Raw genomic sequence first — 21,464 nt, 5'->3', positions numbered from 1 at the left:
TTGAGAAACAGCCAGCGGCCAATGTCACTAGATCAGAGAATGTATGTTGGGGTTGGGGTGAAGGAGTAAAGTATAAGAAGAATGAAAAAGTGGGGGCTTTAAATGCCAAATATATATTTTATTTATATTTGTATTGGATCCCAGAGTGATAGGGAACCACTAAAATTTATTAAGTAGAGAGGTGAGTTGGTCAGACCTACTGATGAGGAGAATCACTTTGACGATTTAGTGGAGGATGAACTGAAGTAGGGAGAAACTTATGGCAGGCAGGCTAACCATCAGGCTATTGGAATAATGCAAGTATGAGGAGATGAAGGCCCTGTGCCAAGGTGGTGACAGTAGCAGAGGAGACAAGAGGACATATGCAAGAGATGTTAAAAAGGTGAAATTAATAGGCCTTGGCAGCAGATTATGAGTAGGGAATGAGACAGAATGAGGAGTTAAGGATGACTTCTAGATTTCAAGTTTGGAGGACTGGGAGAATGGTTGGTGCTATCAAAATAATTGGAATGTTTGGAGGAGAGGAAAATTGGAATGAAAGATAATAACTTCAGTTTTAGGCATACAGAGTTTAAGATATCTATAGGACATCCATTTTGAGATGTCTAATAAGCTTTTGGAGATGTTAGACTGGAGGTTAGCAGAGAGGCTGGATAATGATTTGAGAATCATCAGCATAGAGACGATAACTGAATCCAGGGGAACTGATGAGATCACTAAGTAATTTCATATATAGAGAGAGGGAAAAAAAGAAGAGGGCCCAGCTTAGTCCTGAGGAAAACTCACAGTTATCAGGTATGACCTGGATGAGTATCCAATAAAGGAGATTGATGAGTGGTCAGATAGGTGGGAGGTGAACCAGGAAAGAATAGTGTCCTAATTACCTAGAGAATATCAAGGAGAAGAGTGTGATTGACAGTGTCAAAGGCTGCAGGGAAGTCGAGAAGGATGAGGACTGAGGAAAGGTCATTAGATTTGGTAATTAACAGATTATTGGTAGCTTTGGAGGAGACAGCTAGGTGGCACAGTGGATAGAGTGCTTGGCCTGGAGTCAGAAAGACCTGAATTCAAATTTGGCTTCAGACACTTAACTAGCTGTGTGACTCTAAGCAGGTCACTTAACCCTATTCACATCAGTTTCCTCATTTGCAAAGATGAGCTGGAGAAAGAAATGGCAAGAAATTCTAGTGTCTTTGCCAATAAAACTCGAAATGCGGTCATGAAGAGTCAGATACAACTTTGGAGAGAGCACTTTGAGTTGCATGGTGAAGTCAGAAGCCAGACTGCAGGGAGTTAGGAAGAGAGTGAGAGGAGAGGAAGTGAGGGCCCTTATTGTAGACAGCCTTCCCAAGGAGTTCAGCTACAAAAAGCAGGAAAGATATGGACAGTAATTAGCAGGGATGGATGGATCTAGTGAGTTTGAGAGGTAGCTATTCAGGTAGGCAGTAGGGGAGCATGGTAGATGGGGAGGGATCGACGATAATTGAAAGGAGGGGGGATAATGGAGGGGGCAGTCTGTTAGAGAAGATGGGGTAAAATGGGGTTTCTTGTGCACGTAGAAGGATTTGCCTTGACAAGGAGAAGGACAACCTCATAAGAGTCAGGGGTGAAGGAAGAGGTCATGGCAGAAGACATCTGGGTGATGTAAAATAAGGAGGAAAGTTGAAGAGGGAGGTCTCAGAGAATATGAAGCAGTGTTCTCAGCTTAGAGGAGAAATAGGAAGGAGTTAGGCAATCCTTTTCCTTCCTAATTAATTCTCTTTATCACTTACCAGTCAGTCAACAAACAATTATTAAACACCTGCTTTGTGCCAGGCATTGTGGTGAGTGCTGAGGATACAAATATAGGAGCTTACATTGGAATTGGGGGAAGATAACACACAAAAAGCAGCTGAAAAGGAGGATGGGAGATAGGGGTAAAGGCAGGAGGAAAAAGGGGTAGCAGAAAAAGGTACTTGGTGTGAGGGACATGATGGAAAGTCCAAAGAAACCCCAAAGCAGTATAGCTGTGCTGGGAATTAAGGGCCTCCTCCTTTAAAGGGAGATTTTGGAACCCTTGGCTCAGCCATGTAATCAGAGAATCAGAAAGTACTGAAGAGATGTGAGTGAGTACCAGGGCTGATTTGATCTTGTAATATGATGAGATTTCCTGGGTGAAGAGGTTCCTGAGTCATGATGGAGAAGTCCACAGAATTCCAAAAGCAGTGTAGCTAGTGGGAAGTAAGAAGCTGTTGTGTGAACCTTCTTTTTGTTACCACAGCTGCTGTGGACATTTTCTCTATTTTCGTTAAGTTTCTCCAAGCTCCTTCTCCAGCTCTCCTTCCTGCTGAAGACTCTTACTTTACAAAAACAAACAAACAAAAAAATCCCCCCAAAACCGAAGCCAGTCATTATATACTCTTTTCTCCCTTTCTTTTAGTCCCTCCTACATAAATCTCTCTCTCTTCCTTTACTTTAGTTTTTGATGAAGAGGTGGCCCTTTGCTAAGGTCAACCTTCTGTATGTACTCCTTGTTTTCCTTCCCTTGTTTTACCCCAAATGTACCCACTATCATCTCCCCCTTTTCTAGTCTTCACACTCTCCCTATCTTCCTTATTACTTATGTACATGCCCAAGTCTCCTCTAACTAGGTCCTACCCTTCCTGCTATCATGTTAAAACTCTTCTCCTTTTCTCAGCTAAAATTCTTGAAAAAAAAAAAAAGGATCTATACTCAGTACTTCTATTTCCTCTCCTCACCTATAAGTCCCCTGCAGTCTGTCTTCCATCCTAATGGAACTGAAGTTGTTCTTTGCATAGTTACCAATTGCACAGTTGCCAATTTTTATTCCTTTTGACCTCTCTACAGCTTTTGACACTGTTGATCACTATCTCCTGATGGATATTGACTCCTTTTTGGGTTTTTGTGAACCTTCTCTTTGCTGGTTCTCCACTTACCTATCTGAATGACCTCAGTCTCTTTGCTGGATCTTGAACCTTGTCAATCCTCGCTACAGGTATCCCTCTAGGCCTTGACCTAGGTCCTCTTCTCTTTTTTTCTGTATTCTCTACCTTGATGATGTCATTAGCTTCCATAAGTTCAGTATCATCTGTACGTCTCTTCACCTGTACTCTTGCATTACAGACTGCCTAGTAGATGTTTCAAATTGGATGTCTGATGGGCATCTTAAACTAATAGACACCTCAAACCAAACATATCCAAAACAGCAACCATTATCTTTTTCCCCCAGTTATTTTTCTATCCCTCTTAACTGTTCATTTACCTAGGTTTACCACCTCAGTGTCATCCTCAACTCCTCACTCACCCAGTCCACCAGTCCAATTAGTAGCTAAATTTTATTTTTTTTTGTCTCCACAAAATTTCTCATATATATCTTCTTCTCTTCTCTCTGACAGTCACCATCTTAGTTCAGATCCTTTGTATCTAGCCTAAGGTCTTCTTTTTATATTGTGGGTCATTTTTCATCATGCCAAACTACAAAAGAACTAGAATGACTTCTTTAGTTTTTGTCTCCCACCATACCTTTCCCAATTGTTTTCCATGAATTGCTAATAATTTATTTCATAACGTTGACAAAAAGTCAGCCCTCAGGAGATGAATTTAATGATCTTCCTTCTAGTCAGATGAATTTTAATTCCTTTAATTTTCCCACAAATCTTAATAAATTTTGAAAGACTTAGTAAGATGAGCAAAATTGAACTCAATATAAATGATTATGTACTTGTTTTCTTACCATAAGAATTTTTCTACATTGTCTTTAGATTGTAAGCAATGAGACCACAAAGACTTGTGTTTATCGTTGTCATCATCATTATCAAAATATCTTCATTAAGTCTATTTGAATGTCCTGGGAGGGATTTACAAATATTTTGGTGAGGAATGAGTGCTTGTTAGAGTCATGGGTCAACCTACATTAATATTTGTGTGTGTGTGTGTGTGTGTGTGTGTGTGTGTGTAAGATAGGGAATGAGTCTTTAATGTGTTTTGTGTAGAAGCTTTTCAAGTGTTGCATGGCAGTTGAGTAATGGTAGTATTATAGTGATGTGATAGTAGGTGATATTATAATCTATTGATGATATTGTAGTGAAGGTGAGGTTGAGGCTGTGAACTTGCCTGTCAAAAAGACACACATCCAATGATATTCTTTCTTTTCCTTCTCCAGTGTCTACAGCTACCTCCTGTAATGACCCTGGTATTCCTCAGAATGGGAGTCGGAGTGGTGATAGCCGAGAAGCGGGTGACTCCATTTTGTTCCAGTGTGACCCTGGTTATGCTCTTCAGGGAATGGCTCAGATCAGCTGTGTGAAGATTGAGAACAGATTCTTCTGGCAGCCAGACCCCCCCACCTGCATTGGTATGGAAGAACTGGTTGACTTAATTTCTTTATTTTATTTCTTTAATGTCCTTTAGCAAAAACAGAATGAAGAAAACTCCCAAATTAAATGGCAGCCAACTGTCAATTACTCACGAGAGAATGAGAGGAGAAAAGAACCTGAATAAATGAAAGCTACAAAAAATTCCTAACCATCATTCCTTCTTCAACTAAACAGTCACTAAATCTGTTCAAATGTTGCTTACGTACAATTGTGAATTTCCTCTCTGTTACCTGGTTTTACTTCCATTCTTCCTGGAAGTGAGTAGGAAGGTGGCCAGAAAGAAGGGCAAGTTGAGGCCTTTAAAATCCACACTGGATAGGAAGTTCCTGGAACTTGTTAATCTTTGGAGTGTTAGCTAAGTTTGGAATAGCGTCTCTGTACAAGGAATAGCATCCTCCATTCAGCCACACAGCAGTGTGATGTGGAAAGGTTTTGAATTTGGAGTCTAAAGAACCTGGGTTAAAATCCTGGCTCTGATAATGTGACCATGGAGAAGTCAGGTTGGTGGTAATGGAGCTTATACCTTGATACTGGCCACAGAAATAGAGAGGCAGGAACAGATATAATATGAGAGATAAAAAAGAAGAGACAAAGATAACTTAATGGTTACAAACATGGGAAGTAGGGGAAATAGTATTGTCACTGACATATGGTAGTCAGAAGGAGGAACAGATTTATGGGGCAAGATAATTTTGGGGAGAGAAGGGTAAGGGAAAAAGCAGTTATTAAGCACCTACTTTGTGTTGGGCACTGTGCTATAAGTTTTACAAATATCTCATTTGGTGTTAGCATAGCTTTTAAGTAACGATAAACATCAGCCAGCTGGAAATAGGAATCTGGAACTCAGAAGACAAATCAGTATTAATGATATAGATTTAGGAGTCACCTTTATAGAGGTGGTAAAAACAGAGAGATCAATTCATAGCGTTAGCTTCCATTTTTATTTCTTTTACGTCCTTTTTTTTTCCTTTTCTTTAGTCGAACTGGATAAGAAGGCAAATTGGTTTGGATTAAAATCAGTGGATCTCATTCTGAGCATTTGGAGACACTCATAACCTCTAAATTACTCCTTTGATTGAATAGATTGGGATGAATGATGGGAGCTAGTACAACTTACTCAATACCCAAAATTCTAGAAAGAGGGCCTCAAGTTCATCAAACAGGTTCTGAAATTACGCTATTCAGTAAATTCCCAGGAAACCAACTCTGTGCTAGTGATATAAAGACAGTAAATGTGTGTGAATGAGTTAATGAAAATGTAAGCTCAAGATCAGTCATTCCGAAACTTTCACACTGGTTTGGAAAATGCCTTTAGGCATGGAAAATTCATTCATCAAAATTCATGACATAGAAATTCTCATTAGTATAATGTAGTAGAGAAAAACGCTAAGTGGACTGAGTCTAGAGACATGGGTTCCAGGTATATTACTGCCTAGCTCCTCCTTGATACTCTCTTATTTCTGGGTTTTCAGGACTCTATTCTCTCCTGGTTCTTCTGCCTATCTGACTGCACCTTCTCAGTTTCCTTTGCAGGATCTTCATCCAGATCCTCACACACTCTTACTGTAGATGTCCCTCAGGGTTTTGTCCTGGGTCCTTTTTTCTACTCCTTCACTTGGTGATCTTATCAACTCCTGTGGATTTAATTACCAACTTTATTCTGAAGATTCTTAAATCTGTCTATACTATTCCAACCTCTGCTGACTTCCAAACTTGCATCTCCAACTTCCTTTTAGACATCTCTAACTGGATGTTCAGTAGACATCTCAAATTCAACACGTCCAAAGCTTAATTTATTATTTTCCCCCTAAACATTCCCTTCACCCACCACCTTCCCTATTTCTGTAGAGGACAACACCATCCTCCCAGTCCCTTAGACTGGCAACCTAGGAGTCATCATTGCTTTTCACTGTCACCTGCCATAGCTGATCAGTTGTCAGGGCCTGTCAATTCCATCCTTTTAATATACCTCCAAACTACCCCCTTCTTTTCTCTTACAGTGCCACCTCTCTAATGCAGGTCCTCATCCCCTCACACCTGGACTATTGCAATACTCTGCTTTTGGCTCTGCCTTCCTCAATTCCCTTCCCACTCTAATCCATCCTCCATTCAGCCACCAAAGTATATTTCCTAAAATTCAGATCTGAACATGTAATTTCCCCCTACTTAGTCAACTCCCTTTCAACTCCATTTCCTAGTCAACTCAGGGACTCCCTTTTCCCTCCAGGATGAAATATAAAATTCTCTGGCATTCAAAGCCCTTCATAACTTAGCATCCTCTTAACCTTCCAATCTCCTCACACTTTATTTCCCAATATGTACTCTTTGATCCAGTGACACTGGCCTCCTGGCTATTCCCTGAAAAAGGCATTCCATCTCTTGGCTTTGGAATGCTTTTCCTTCTCATATTTGCCTACTGCCTTCCCTGGCTTCCTTTAAATTCCAACTATAATTTCACCTTATATAGGAAGTCTTTCCTAACTTCTTAATTCCGGTACCTTCCTTTGTTAATTATTTCTTGTTTATCCTCTATATAGTTTCCTTGGTATATATGTGTTTTCATTTTGTCTCACCCATTAGATTGTAAGCTCCCTGAGGACAGGGACTGTCTTTTGCCTCTTTTTCTATCCCCAGCACTGAGGCACATAGTGCTGAACAAATGTTGGTTGATTTATAGCTGTGTCACCTTGAGTAAAACACTTATTCTCTGAACTTTGGTTTTCTTATCTGTAAAATAAGGATATTCAATAAGATGATTTCTAACATCCCTTCCACATCTGCTATATACATATGTGGCATGGCTACCTGTACACTACTCTGAAAGCTCTACATTAGTTGACTGACATCACAGCCTTTTCACTTCCTTGCCAACTAGAATGGAGGATGTTGTGTGTTCTCATTGCATACCTGCTATGAGTTTAGTCTATACTGGTAGAAAAAGGGGAGCCCATGGAGAGCTCCCTGTTGCTCAGGAAGTCATTGTGGCCTGTTCTTACTTCAGCAAAGAATCTGCTAGGTTCATATCTTAGCTCTTCCATTTATTACCTGTTACATTAACAAGTTACTTCGCCTCTCAGGTTGTGAATGGCATAGGGGTTACATAGAGGTCAGGAAAGAGGAGTCTTATCTGGACAAAGCACACTAGAGGCAAGGGTGCCTTGAACTAGTCAAAGCCCTCAGACACAAATCATCTTCTCTCTTTTCACTGGAGCTGAAACCAGTGACTAACTTCTTAGGAGTCAGCCTACCTACCCTGGCCCTAGAGGTTTAGTTGTGGTTGCATTTGGGAAATATTGAATTTTCTTTTAAACTAGGAGAATCACAACAGAAACTTTGTATAAGATTATGTGTGCATATGTGCACATTTTTAATAAATCTGTGGAAGTTTAAGAGACTAATGTATAATACAAAAACCATTCATTAGTAGGATGATATTGTGCATATGTTTTATGTTGAAAAATAGAAAAAAGTGACCATTCTCAAATGCATATTCATTCTTAGTGGATTAACTATTACATTGGTACATTTAGCTTTGTAATATCTAACTGTATCTTATGAGAGGAAAAAAATGCCATTGAGCCTTACAAAGCACTTGATTACTTTGAAGTTAAACTGTAGATTCCACAAGTTCATCCTCTATTAACTGCTTTATAGTATCACTGTGTTGAATGATATATTTCTCTTCTGATTTTTGTTTAAAAGTCTTTACTGTAATAAATTTGTCTTTTCTAAATAATCTATTTGATGCATCTTGAGGAAAATGTAAGAGCATACTTATATGGCAAATTCTCCCTGTTCTCATATTGAAAAGGTTGTTAGAGCAGATCTACCTTAAAAGCTAAGCCTCTCAAGCACTCCAGAAATGTGAGCTGTTTCAGATTGTGCAGGTGAAGTTCCATGAGGGAATGTGGCTTTGCCTAAGCTCCCTCACTAGAATGAGTTTGTGGAAGAACCAGGATTAGAACCCAGGCCTCTTTGCTCCCAGCCACTCACTGCTTTTTCTGTAAAACCATTTTGTCATCAAGACAGAACTACAAAGAAAGATTTTACTGAGGCTTCTAAATTTCTGTTGTGGAGGTACTTCCTTCTTCCCAAGGTAAGAGCTGCCTCTCCCAGTCACATCCCGACAACAGATCCTCTGTGGACCTTTCTGAACCCTCCATCTGACTGTCTTTCTCCTTCTTTAGCTATGACACCTAGGTCAAGATTTGGGGCTTATAAGAAATGTCACAGTGGTGCCCACTTGTCCAGGCCATCAAGGTTGCTAGAATTTCAGTAAACAGTGGTAAAATCTTAGGTTTCTTTTTACTCAGAGGCTTTGAATTATCTTTTCTTTGGGTTTTCCCTGGGCTTCTCTTTAAACTTAGGGTTCAGGTGCAAGATAGAAATCTACAACCCAAAGAATACTGTAATAAATCTTGGTTACATTGTAGATGGGGGCAGTTCAGATTACACTGATTTGCTAAACTCTAATCCTTAAAATAGACAATAAATGATACTTATATTCTCTAGACCTTATAGCCAAAATTTGGCTTATCTTTTAAATATAGGTGCCAGTATAGGCTCTATCATATTTATACGTACTCCCTCTGCCCCCAAGAAGTTGTGTTAAGTAAAGAGGATATCCCTGGACTTTAAAATATTTGACTTAATAACATCCCTTACCCAAAATTAGAGGAGATTGGGAAGTGAAATGTGGAATGAAAAGAAGCCTGGACATGGGTTCACAAAACCTAAGCCCATCCATGTATTACTCATTTTTTACATCTGTCACATGGCAATAATAATACTTGCTCTAATTTATATCCAAAGATTGTTTTGAGGAGAATTTTTTTGTAAACCTTTAAGTACTATATAAATATGAAGTTATTTTTTTTAATTATAAAGAGCTAAATGTGACCTACTTATATGAATCTTTACAAACAGGCAAATTTCTGCTTGATATAAAGAAAAACTTCCTAGTGAAGTTAGTGTTATCTGAAAGTTGAATGGGATGCCTTGGCAAACTTTTCTGTCATTGGAGTCTCTGAGTAGAGCCTGGATAGCTACATGTTGGGGATATTGTAGAAGGGATTTCTTTTCAGGCAGAGGCTGGACTAGGCCTTTTAGGTCCCACCAGCTCTGAGGATTGATGCTACACTAATTCTCTTAGAATTATGAATGGCCTCTCAGCCAAAGACTTCTCTCCCCTCAGGAACTCTCTCTCCCTCCTTGCCTCCCCTCCTTCTAGTATTTCTCTGCTTTTATCTGTCTCTTTTGCCCTGGGAGACACTCAATTGATATATTCATCCTCCTTTTCTTCTCCCCTCCTGGAGAGTATTGGAGACTACACGTAGGAAATATGTACTAGTTTTCTGATTTGGAAACATGACTAAATTTTCTTAAAGAAAATATTTTGCCCGTATCTAAGAACTGCTGCAGTTCAGGCATCTTGTGGGTTAGGTGGTGTTTGTGGATGGCCTAAGAACATTGAAAACCATTTATAAGAGAGGCCTTTAACATTTTGTGAGGAAGTAACAATTTAATAAATCTCTGAAGCCTTGAGATGTACATGTTTATATATAAAGGCAGATAAGTGTGCTGATGGCAAAAGCCTTTAGAGTTGTATATGAGAAGGGCTGCATGAGCGCCCCACTGGGTGGAGGACATTTCTGTATCCTCTAGTCATGCTACTTTCATCCTTGAAATATCTTAATGGGGATGTACATCTCTACTTCTTAGAGAACCTTGCTTTTTATATCTATGAGAAAATGTTTTCAGATTCCCAAACAACCAGTTTACAGATCGTCTCTCAGAATATAACGCATTCATAAACTGGGTCTTGACTGTGCTGAACTGAAGCATTGATGGTTGAAATGAATATCACCTTTTAAGCTTAATTTTTTTTCAATCAGCCTGACATTTAGCTTACTCTAGTGAATGAATGAATGATTCATTATGCATTTATTAAGCACTTGTTAGGTGTATTTCCTGGGTGGGTATACAAAGACAAATGTGAAATGATCCATTCCCTCAAGGAGCTTAGATTCTATTATGGGATATACCTTACACATATATAGACATATTTATAAAAATGAATATCTAGTTCTTTCAAGTGTATTGGATGGGGTTTGGAGATGGGTGGCAGGGAAATTAGATTGATTGAGGATAGCTTTCCCCTATATCATATAAGAATGCTTGAGAAAGAGACAAGGACTACTTATCAGTCCTTTCTTTCCCCTCCAGCTCCTTGTGGTGGTGATCTGACAGGACCTTCAGGGGTAATTCTGTCTCCAAATTATCCGGAACCCTATCCTCCAGGAAAAGAATGTGACTGGAAAGTGACCGTCTCTCCTGACTATGTCATCGCTCTGGTGTTTAACACGTATGTACCCTTCTCCTGGGAAATCTGTTTATTTGATCAGTGTGAAAAAAGGTGGGATTTTCATGGGGGAGAGAATTCCCTTTGCCAGTATCCCAAATCCAGTTGAGGGAGGGGGCTTCATGATCTAGATCTTTGGATTAATCCAGAGAGAAGATCTCAGTGTGAAGCTCATAGAACAGTCAGAAAGGTGCTCTGTAAGAAGAAGAAAGTAGGGTCACTTCTCTGTTCTCTGTCCTTCTTTTTCCATCACTTAGTGAACATAAACTATCATTGTTATCATCAACAACAAGTATTTGTTAAGTGTCTGCTGTATACAGGGGACTATATTAGACATTGGTATATTCTGAAATATAAAAGGCCTTAGAGTATAGCTAGGGAGAGAGTTCATGTTCTTATATACATGGTAAGTAGCAATACAAGGGAGCTTTTATTAAACACAAAATGAGATTCAGTGGTTCAGAAGTTCAAAGGTTGCTATGAAAACGAGGGGTTGTAATATTAGAAAAGACTTTCTGGAGTAAATACGACTTATGCTGAGTTTGAAAAAGGGCTAAGACTTAAACAAAGATATTGGAGTGGGGGGAACATGGTGAGAAAAGGATTAGAGACAAGATTACATAAAATAAAGGATTGGTATAGTAAAGTAAGGGAATACACAGCTGGTGAGTTTGACAGAAGAACTGGAATGCTAGGTTAAGAATTTTTAACTACATCCTGTAGACAATGGGGAGACATTTAAAGATTTTTAAAGCAGGAGGGTAAGTTATACAAAACAGGTTTTCAGTAAGTATAGTGTGACAAGGGTATATTAGATGGATTTGAGGGAAGAAACTGAAGAAGTAAGACTAATTAGGAGACTGTTATAATTTATGAGTGGAAAGAAAGGATCACATAGGAGATATGAGAGGAATATTAAAAGTGACCTTTTGATGTCAAAAGGTTTCAAGCCTGAGTGACTGGGGAGATAATGGTACTAGGGATAAAAGAAAAGTAAGGGTGGGGTGAAGAGGAGAAGATGCTGAATTTGTTTTGGATATAGTGAATTCTGAGTTGATGGTGGGAGAGAGACAATTACACCCAGTAGGTATTTGAAAATGCAGGCCTGAAACTTGATAGGGAGATAAGAGCTGGTGATGTATATTTGGGACTTAACTTCATAAGATGATAGTCGAAGTCTTGAGAGTAAATGAAATCTTTAAGGGGAATAGAGAAAGAAACATAGGGATTAAAAGAATCAAGTACTATTTATCAGTCCTTTCTTTCCCCTCCAGCTCCTTGTGGTGGTGATCTGACAGGTCCTTCAGGGGTTATTCTGTCTCTTTGTGTAGACCCACATGTTAGGCAGAAGGAGGAGGAAGTAGTGCTAGCAAAGCAGACAGAGAAAGGAAGGCAAACTAGGAATTTATGTTGTTATTTTCAGTTGTTCAGTGATGTCCAACTCTTTGTGACCCCACAGACCATACCCTCTCTGGGGTTTTCTTGGCAAAGATACTAGAATGGTTTGCCATTTCCTTCCCCAGTGGATTAAGGCAAACATAGATTAAGTGACCTGCCCAGTCACACAGTATATGTCTGAGGCTAGATTTGAACTCAAGTCTTCCTGAATCCAGATCTAGCACTCTATCTACTGATCCACCTTGATGCCTCAAGAATTTATAATATCATGAGAACAAAAACAAGAGAATTTCACCTTGAAAGGGTGTAATCGGCAGTACCAGATAACTGCAGAGAGGCCAACATAAGGAAAATTATTAACATAATTTATTATATCAATAACAAAATCAACAAAAATCATAGGATTATATCAATAGATGCAGAAAAAAACTTTTCACAAAATGTAACATCCATTCCTATTAAAAACACTTGAAAGTGTAGATATAAATGGATTTTTCCTTAAAATGATAAGAAGTATCTACCTAAAACCATCAGCAAACATTATTTGTAATGGGGATAAGCTAAGAACCCTTCCCAATAAGATCAGGAGTCAAACAAGGAAGCCCAGTATCACCAGTATTATTGAATATTTTATTAGAAATGCTAGCAATAACAATAAGAGAAGAAAAAGAAATTGAAGGAATCAGAAGGCACAATGAGGTAATAAAACTATTTCTTTAGGGGGACATTATAATGATATACTTCGAAAATCCTAGAAATTGAACTAAAAAGCTAGTTGAAACAATTTTTTATGAACTAAACTAAAAGTAAACTAAATTGTTATAAAATAATAAATATAAAGTATAAATTTAAATATAAAGAAATGAATATAAATTATAAAATATTTTTTATAAAACAAACCCATATAACTCATTAGTATTTTTCTATATCACCAACAAAATCCCGCAAGAAGAGATACTAAGAAATACCCCATTTAAATAACCACAGACAGCATAAAATACCAGGAATATACCTGCCAAGATGCTTTTTATACAAATACAGTCAGATTTAAATAATTGGAGAAATACTAATTATTTGTGGGTGGGCAGAACCATTATAATAAAAATGACAATTTTATGAAAACTAATTATGTATTCTATGATATCCCAATTAAATTAATTTTATTGACCTTGAAAAATTAATAACAAAATTCATTTGGAAAAACAAAAAGTCAAGAATATCAAAGGAATTATTGGGGAAAAAAATGTAAAGGAAGAAGGTTTGGCAGTACCAGATCTTAAACTGTGGCACTAATTACCAAAAACTATCTTGTACTGGCTAAGAAATAGAAAGGTGGATCAGTGAAACAGAGTAGACATATAATGCACAGTAGAAAATGATTATAGTAACCTTATGTTTGACAAACATAAAGATTTAAGCTTTGGGGATAAGAATTCACTGATAAAAATAGTTGGAAAAACTGGAAAGCAGTCTGGCAGAAATTGGGTATAGACCAATATCTTACACCTTCACCAAGATCAAAATGAATACATGACCTAGATATAAAGGGAGGTATCATAAGTAAATTAGAAGAACATAGGACATATTATTTATCAGATTTATAGATAGAAGAATTTATGAATAAACAAGAGTAGAGACCATTGTGGGATATAAAATCAATAATTTTGATTACATTGAATTAAAAAAAAAGTTTTTGTGTGAATAAAACCAGTGTAGCCAAGATTAGAAGGAAAGCAGAAAATTGGGGGAAAAAAATCTTAATAGATAGTTTCTCAGGTAAAGGTCACATATCTCAAATATATCGAACATTTTGTCAAATTTATAAGAGTATGAGTCATTCCCAAATTTATAAATGGTCAAAGGATATGAACAGGCAGTTTTGGATGAAGAAATCAAAGCTATATATAGTTATATGAAAAAATTCTCTAAATCATTATTGAGTAAAGAAATGCAAATTAAAACAACTTTGAGATATCATCTCACACTTATCAAATTAGCTAAAATGATAGAAGGGGAAAATGACAAATGTTGGAGGTAATGTGGAAAAACTGAAAGGAAAAACAAAGAAAAATCGGGACATTAATACACTGTAGGTGGAACTGTGAATTGATCGAACCATTTCGGAGAGCAATCTGGAATTATGCCTGAAGAGTTATTAAAAACTTTTTGTACCCTTTGACCCAGCAATACTACTATTAGATCTGTTTCCCAAGGTGATAAGAGGAAAAAGAAAAGAACTTATATATTCTGAAATTTTTATAGCAGCTCTCTTTGGAGTGGCAAAGAACTGGAAATTGAGGGAATGCCCATCAATTGGGAAATGGCTAAACAAGTTGTGGTATATGATTGTGATGGAATACTACTGTGCTGTAAGAAAAGATGAGCAGGTTGATTTTAGCAAAACATGAAAAGACTTGCATGTTTATATTTCTAGGCAGCAAAGAAGAAGCTAGTAGATAGGGATAGCTTAAAGATAAATTTGAGGGAGGGAATGATCATCTGGGTAAACTCTCTAGGGGATGAGATTAAAAGCATATGCAGAGGTTTTTACCTTGATAAAGCTAAAAGAAAGACACTTCTTCAGAGAACAGAGTAAGACAGATGAAGTTGTAGCGGGGTTCTAAAGTGTGGAATGGAGAGAATACACTATGAATGGTCTTGATTTTATAAGTAGGAAGACAGGTCATCTGATTAGATACTTGGAAATGGAGGCTTAATGAGAGAGAAGATTTGGAGAAGGGCCTATTCAAAATATAATTGAATTGAGATAGTAAGAGAATATCTAGCTGCCTTCAGTGATTTCAAGGCAACAGACATTTATTAAATATTTACTATGTTCCAATAACTATGCTATGTATTCAGGATATAAATACAGGCAAAAGAAAGACAGACTTTTCTCTCAGAGAGCTTGTAATCTAATAGGGGAAGACAGCACACAAAAGGGAACTAGAAGGGAAGAGAGGTATAAAGGAAGATGGGGAAAGGTACTCAGCAATGGTATTGATATCCAGAAAGTCAGAAGTGCAGGTAGGGGAGAAATGAAGGTGGACTAGCCTGGGCTCCTCCTCGGAATGGAGCCTTAGGAGGAATTTCAGGTCATTACATCAAGGTGATCTACATCTCAGGGTGCTGAAAGGACTGTACCACTGTCAGTGATCTTTGAAAGATTATGAAGGATCAAAGAGGTATTACCAGGCTGAACTCAGGTAAGTGTTATCGCCATTTTCAAAATAAGGAGAGAGGTTAGAGTCTGAAAAATATAGGCCAATGAAATTGACTTTATTTTCTCACAAAATTTTAGAACACGTTATTAAAGGAATGATATATTAATATTTATTTAGAAAAGGGAGTAGGGAGTACAGAGAGTCAATGTGGCTTATCACAAACACATTATACCAGTCTGACTAAATTTTATTTTTGACAGAGTAATTAGATTGGTAGGTCAGGGAACTGATGTAAACATGAACTATCCCAGGAGGTAGAGGGATTCCCTTCACTGGATGATGATTTGTGAGCAAAATCATAAAGGGCAAATCCTGCTCAAGTCTAGAGTTGACTAGAAGGCCTGTGAGGCCCCTTCTAATTTGAAGGTCCTATGATTCTGTGACACTAGGAAAGGCACAAAGGATAGTTGAGTCTGACTAAAGTGTAGAATACTTGTAGGTAAGGGTAGACAATGAGACTAGAAAAACTAATAGTAAAATCTTTAAGGGTTAGGGACTATGTCTGTGTGTTTAAGTCTTTATATCCCATATCAAACACAGTATAGTACACACAATAGGAACTTAATAAAAGTTTATCGTAGAAGCTGTCATACACAGGATCTTCGTTGAGAAGTTTAGACTTTGTGTTGTTGGCAACATAACAGTGCTGTTAAAGGTTTTAAAGAAGGAGGTGATGTGTGCAAATTTGGGTTTTAGGAAGATAAGTAGTATGTGGAGAGTGGATTGCAGAGATAAGAGTCAAAAGGCAGGGAGATTGATTAGGAAGCTCTTACACTACAGTAGCCAACAGAAAATAAAACACCAGACTAGATTGGTTGCTATTAAGAAAATGCAAGATAAAATTTGGTAATTGATTGATTATATATAGGGGCAAGGAGATGTGAAGAGCCAAAGATGACTCTGAAGCTTAGATGCTCATTGACAAGGAAGATGGTGCTGTTATAATAGATTTAGAAATGTGAGAAGGAGGTGCTAGATTTACAGAACTTTCTGCAGATCTACCCCATTTTACTCTTTCTAGGCTTTGGATCTAGGATGGGTCTAACCATGTCTGATCAAGAATCCCCATTACAACATTCCCAAAAAATGGTTCTTCAGACTTTGATCTCTAATCAGAAGATCCACTAATGAGAAAGAAGCAGTACCTCCCAAAAAAGCCCACTCCATTCTTGAATACTTATAATTATTAATTTGAGCCTAAATCTGTCCCCTCTTCACTTTGTATATAGTACTTTTAGTTCTGTTTTCTGATTCTTCTTCTGCATGAAATAGCCCTTTGATTATTAGTAGATAGATAAATCATGCCCTCTCCTACAAGCTAAACATCTCCTTTTCTTCCAACCATTTCTCGCATGGAATGATATTGAGTCTCTTCATCATCCTGGTTACCCTCCTTTGGACACCCTCCAGCTTATCAGTGACCTTATGAGGCCCCAAACTGAGCACAGAGCTCAAGTCGTAGTCTGACTAGGGCAGAGTACAGCAGGACTATCAGCTCCTTTTTTGGACACTGTTACTTTCTTAATGTAACTTGAGATCACATTAGCATTGTTGATTCCTATTCAGATTATAGTTTACTGGTACCTCCAGATCTTAAGATGAATTGTTATCTAGCTGAACCCATTTGGCATGGATTGTAGGGTTAGTTAGTAATAATGAGAGTTATAGCTCAAAAGGTATGCTCCAAACTGGGGAGGGCGTTGAATGCCAGGCTTAGATGTTTGTACTTTTTTTTTTCCATGTTATTTAGTAAAGGGTCATTGAAGATGTTTGAGAAGGGTGTAGGGTAGAGTAGTATGAGGAGGTGTGGATATAATCAAAGTGATGTTTTAGGAACATTAATTTGAGAGTCCTGTGTACAATGAATTAGAAATATGAGAAGCTGGAGGTGAGGATACTAGTTTTGAAGTTATTCTCTTAGGCCCAAAGTAGGATAACTGGAATGGGAAGAGAAAGAAAAGGACTAGATGGGTAAACAGGGTTAAGGTATGAGGGAGAGAAACCAGGTACTGAGTTTCTAATAAATTCTGCTGATTAATGAAAACTGAGTCGTGACCAGAATATCTTGATGTCAACTCAGATTCACCATGTACAAAATTTAGTGCATCGTCTTCTCCACTAAACCTGCCACTCCTCCTAACTTCCCTATTTTTTCAAATGACACTACCATCTTCTGAGTCACTCAGTCCTATACCATCAGCATAATTCTGAATTTTATTTTTCCTTTACCTTCCACAATCAAGCAACTGCTAAGTCCTGTTGATTCTACCCCCTAGCCTTTCTTGTATCTGTCCGCTTCTTTCCAGTTTCACTGTCACTACCCAAATGACCTCAAGCATCTTGCCTGTATCATTGTCATAGATTCCTAACTGGTTTTTCTTCCCATAATCTTCCCCCAATCCATCATTCACACAGCTGCCAAAGTAATCTTCCTGATATCCAACTTTGACCAGATCAGTTCCCTGCTCAAAACCAAGTTTTCTGTTGTCTGCCAGAAAAATTCTAAACTCAGCCTGGCATTCAAGACCATCCACCAGTCCATCTCTAACCTGTTTTTCTAGCCTTTTGTCACACTAGTTTCCTTTTTGCTGTTTGCATTCCAGCCAAACTGGACTAGTTTCCCAATTTCGTTTTACATCCTTTTGCATCTTTGCAAAGTCCTTTCTCAATTTCTGAAATATATTCGCTTCCTCATTTTTGCTTGTTGAAATCCTCTTTCTTTAAGGCTCAGCTCAAGTACTCATAATACATGACTCCTGATTCCCCTGTTTATTTGTCAGTTCTTTGAGGGTTAGCTTTATTCCTGTTTTCATCTGTAAATTTCAGAGCCTACATACAGTACTCTATATATAGTAGACACTTGATAATGTTTTTGTAAATGCAATTTTATTTTTATTTTCAGCTCCCTCCACCTCCTTTCCTACCCATTGAGAAAGCAAGAAGAATCAAAAAGAATTATATACCATTATTATATACCACTAATAAATGTTAAATTGAATTGAGCCTGTGACTGGAGTTTTAGCTGCCTCTAGAGATTCATTTATTTCTTTGTTTTTGTGTTTTTTTCTCTCTTTCTTGGTAAATATTGTCTTATAAAACTAACCTGGTCTTTACTGAACTACAAATAAAAGATATTAATTAATAAAAAGCCTCCCCCTCACTTGTTGGTCAGGACAGACAGGCTGAAGGAGCAGCACATTAGAGAGGCTAGGGAATTATGTGTTGGGGACAGAGTCCAGACAAGCTCTGCAAAGTCTAGAAAGAGTTAGGGTGGCATAGAGAATGAGAACCCAGGAGGGACAGACTTGAAGCAAATTGTAGACATTGGTTCTTTCCTGCCTAAGTGTCTCTCCCTCACAGATGAGTTTTCTGTTTTTTGGAGAAGATCATCTTCATCTGCCCTGGACTTTTCAGTATCCACATCAGATGGTGGAGCCTCCTCTCCTGATCTAATTGGGAGAAAGGAGGTTGAGTGTATTCCTCCCAGAGGCTTCTGCATATATGAGTGAGAGAGACAAGGGGGAGGAAAAGAGAAAAATAGGAAATGGTACATTCTTCCAATGTTGCACTCTTCTAGGGGACTTAGAGTTTCTGATCGTTCAGATTTCCTCTCTCTCCTGAGATAGGGACCAAAGTCTGAACAGATGTTGGGCCCTTGACACAGATAAAATAAGAAGATATACTCAAACACTTTGTGAATTGTAAAGCACTATATGAATGTGAGCTTTTATTATTATTTTAATCCCAGAATGTCTTTTATGACATTTTATTTGATCTCTGGTGGGTGATGGGGGTTCTGTTTATTCCCTCAGCTTTAACTTGGAACCTGGCTATGACTTTCTTCACATCTATGATGGGTTGGACTCCCATAGCCCCCTGATTGGGAGCTTCTATGGCTCTCAGCTCCCAGAGCGCATTGAGAGCAGCAGCAACAGCTTATTCCTGGCCTTCCGTAGTGATGCATCTGTGAGCAATTTGGGCTTCGTCATCGATTACACAGGTAATGAACCAGATGTTAGGAGGGGGCAGCCATAGTTTCCAAAAACAGTAGACCAAAGGGAGTGGGGTTGGGGGTGGTGATGGTGGGGGGTAGGGGGTGCAATCATTGTGTCATAGAGGAAAGAGCCATAGCCTGAAATTCAGAAATTCGGGTTCTACTATTAACTAGCTGTATTCTTAGGCAAGCCACTTCTTCATAGGCGTCAGTAAAATGAAAATGGGGGGGTTGAAACCATTAATCACTAAAGTCTCTTCCAGTTATATTATGTACCTGGGGCTCTGTCCAATTTGCAGTGTCCCTTCCCAAGAAAGCAGGGGAAGAAAACAGAAGGGACACTTGGACAGTTCCTTTGACTTCTTAGGCCTGGGCCTTTCTGACTTAGGAAGGAACTTCCTCTTGGAGACAGGTGAGAAACCATCTCAATCAAAAGGCTCATCAGGTTCCTTTGAAACTCTATCCTGTCTCCTCCCCGCACATCCAGGGGGCAATGACCATAGTATTGGTGAGCATAACATTACATTGCATCTCTAATCTTTTTTATATTTCTGAATTCCATGTTCTCAGTTCTTTCTTTACCTAGCACCAACCAAACCACAGATACATTCTGATTACACATAACTACACTGATCTTGGCTTTCCTCCCCTTTCCCTTCTCCTGTGTCTTTAGTTCAGCTACCATGTGAGCCCTGTATGTGTTCTTCTCTTGCTTTTTGTATTCTGATGTTATTGCTACTACATGATTCTGTTTCTTTTCTACCCTGGCCTTTGGGTGGATTTTATTAGTCTTTTGTGGTTTCCTTTAAATTCCTTCTTCTCTTTGCCCCTTTGACTCTTTTTTCTGCCCTTCTCATTCATATCTGTTCCTATGCTACTCCATTCCTCTATTTCTGTCACTTGAAGCTCTCCTATAAACATCTACACTAGAATTGTTATTCTACTTCTCTTGCCCTTTCCCTTCCTTAGAAAACCAAAGACTCTCCCTCCCTTGACATTTCTCTTTGAGACTCATTGAAATCAGTGCCATCTGAAGACTCAGGTTCCTGTCTTGTTTCTTGTCCTCCAGAGAAGCAACCATTTCCCTGCTATTTTCAAATTTTTTTCTCATCTTCTTTAACTTCCTTATTGATTTGTTTTTTTTTCTTTTCTCTGCCATTACTTCCAGAAATCTGCTTCCTGTATTTCTTCCTTTTTTTCTAGCCCCATCATGAGTACAGCTGTTTTATGTTCCCAGTATTTTGGATCCAGCTGCATCCATTTTGCCCTAATGATACCTTCTGTACCATAAGTCAGCTTTCCTTCCATATCATCCTTAGACAGAAGGTACTGATGTATCCTTGTCTTACTTATTTGACCCCGTAGCCCTCTCCGTTTCCCAGACCATATGTATAGCATGCTTTTAGCTGCCCATGATAATATTTCTGCTTCCTAAATGAGAAACACCAAGCAGGTGATTAATACCTTGGTTTCCTTGCTATAGTTATATCTGGCACATTCCCCAATTTTATGGCCAGACAGGTTCAGGAAGTTGCTAATATGCCATATTGTATTTTTAAGCAAGTACTGATGTCTCATTGTTTTGTTCCTAAATAGAATGTGTAATCTTTAGTCTACACCCACTTATCGGCATCTCTCTTCCTGCCATGCTGGTTCATTGTCTTCCTGTGAAGTCCCCCAGAATATAGTCCACGTATCTGCTGCAGGGAAGTTCATTTCAAATGCCTTACTCCTTGGGATTTGAATGGCAGCAAAGACTCTTGTTTGTCTTTCCCAACTGAATCAGTAATTCAGGTCATCACCATACCCTCTTGTTAGGCAGGGCTCTATCCCTTGTGAACTGAATAAAAGGGCAGATTATTCTTCTGTTTTTCAGTAATCTGAGCCTCAAGGAAATAGGCAGCAGCCATCATCATCATTGCTTACTTTTAGATAGTATTTTATTGTTATAAGCAGTTCACGTATATTATCTAATTTGATCTTTGCAATAAATAGCCTTGAAAGGTAAATAACGGAAGTATGATTGTTCTCATTTTACAGTTGTGGACACTGAGGGCCAGAGAAATGAAGGGATTGACCTATGGTTACATTAAAATGTCAGAAGTAGTACT

At 38.3% G+C, this 21,464-nt stretch overlaps 1 protein-coding gene across 1 annotated transcript in view; it reads left to right on the top strand.

Moving 5' to 3' along the window:
- Positions 1 to 21,464, top strand: part of CSMD2 (CUB and Sushi multiple domains 2) — a 974,125-nt gene that overhangs the window by 747,627 nt on the left and 205,034 nt on the right. Inside the window, 3 exon segments of the mRNA XM_078157010.1 lie at positions 4,163 to 4,354; positions 10,602 to 10,740; positions 19,172 to 19,359. Coding sequence (XP_078013136.1) covers positions 4,163 to 4,354; positions 10,602 to 10,740; positions 19,172 to 19,359 — 519 coding nt within the window.

Source organism: Phascolarctos cinereus, unplaced genomic scaffold, assembly GCF_003287225.1.
Source record: "Phascolarctos cinereus isolate Bilbo 61053 unplaced genomic scaffold, phaCin_HiC Scaffold_726;HRSCAF=1367, whole genome shotgun sequence".
Classification (NCBI taxonomy): domain Eukaryota; kingdom Metazoa; phylum Chordata; class Mammalia; order Diprotodontia; family Phascolarctidae; genus Phascolarctos; species Phascolarctos cinereus.
The sequence above is the reverse complement of the archived record's forward strand: the minus strand, read 5'-3'. Positions and strand labels throughout refer to the sequence as shown.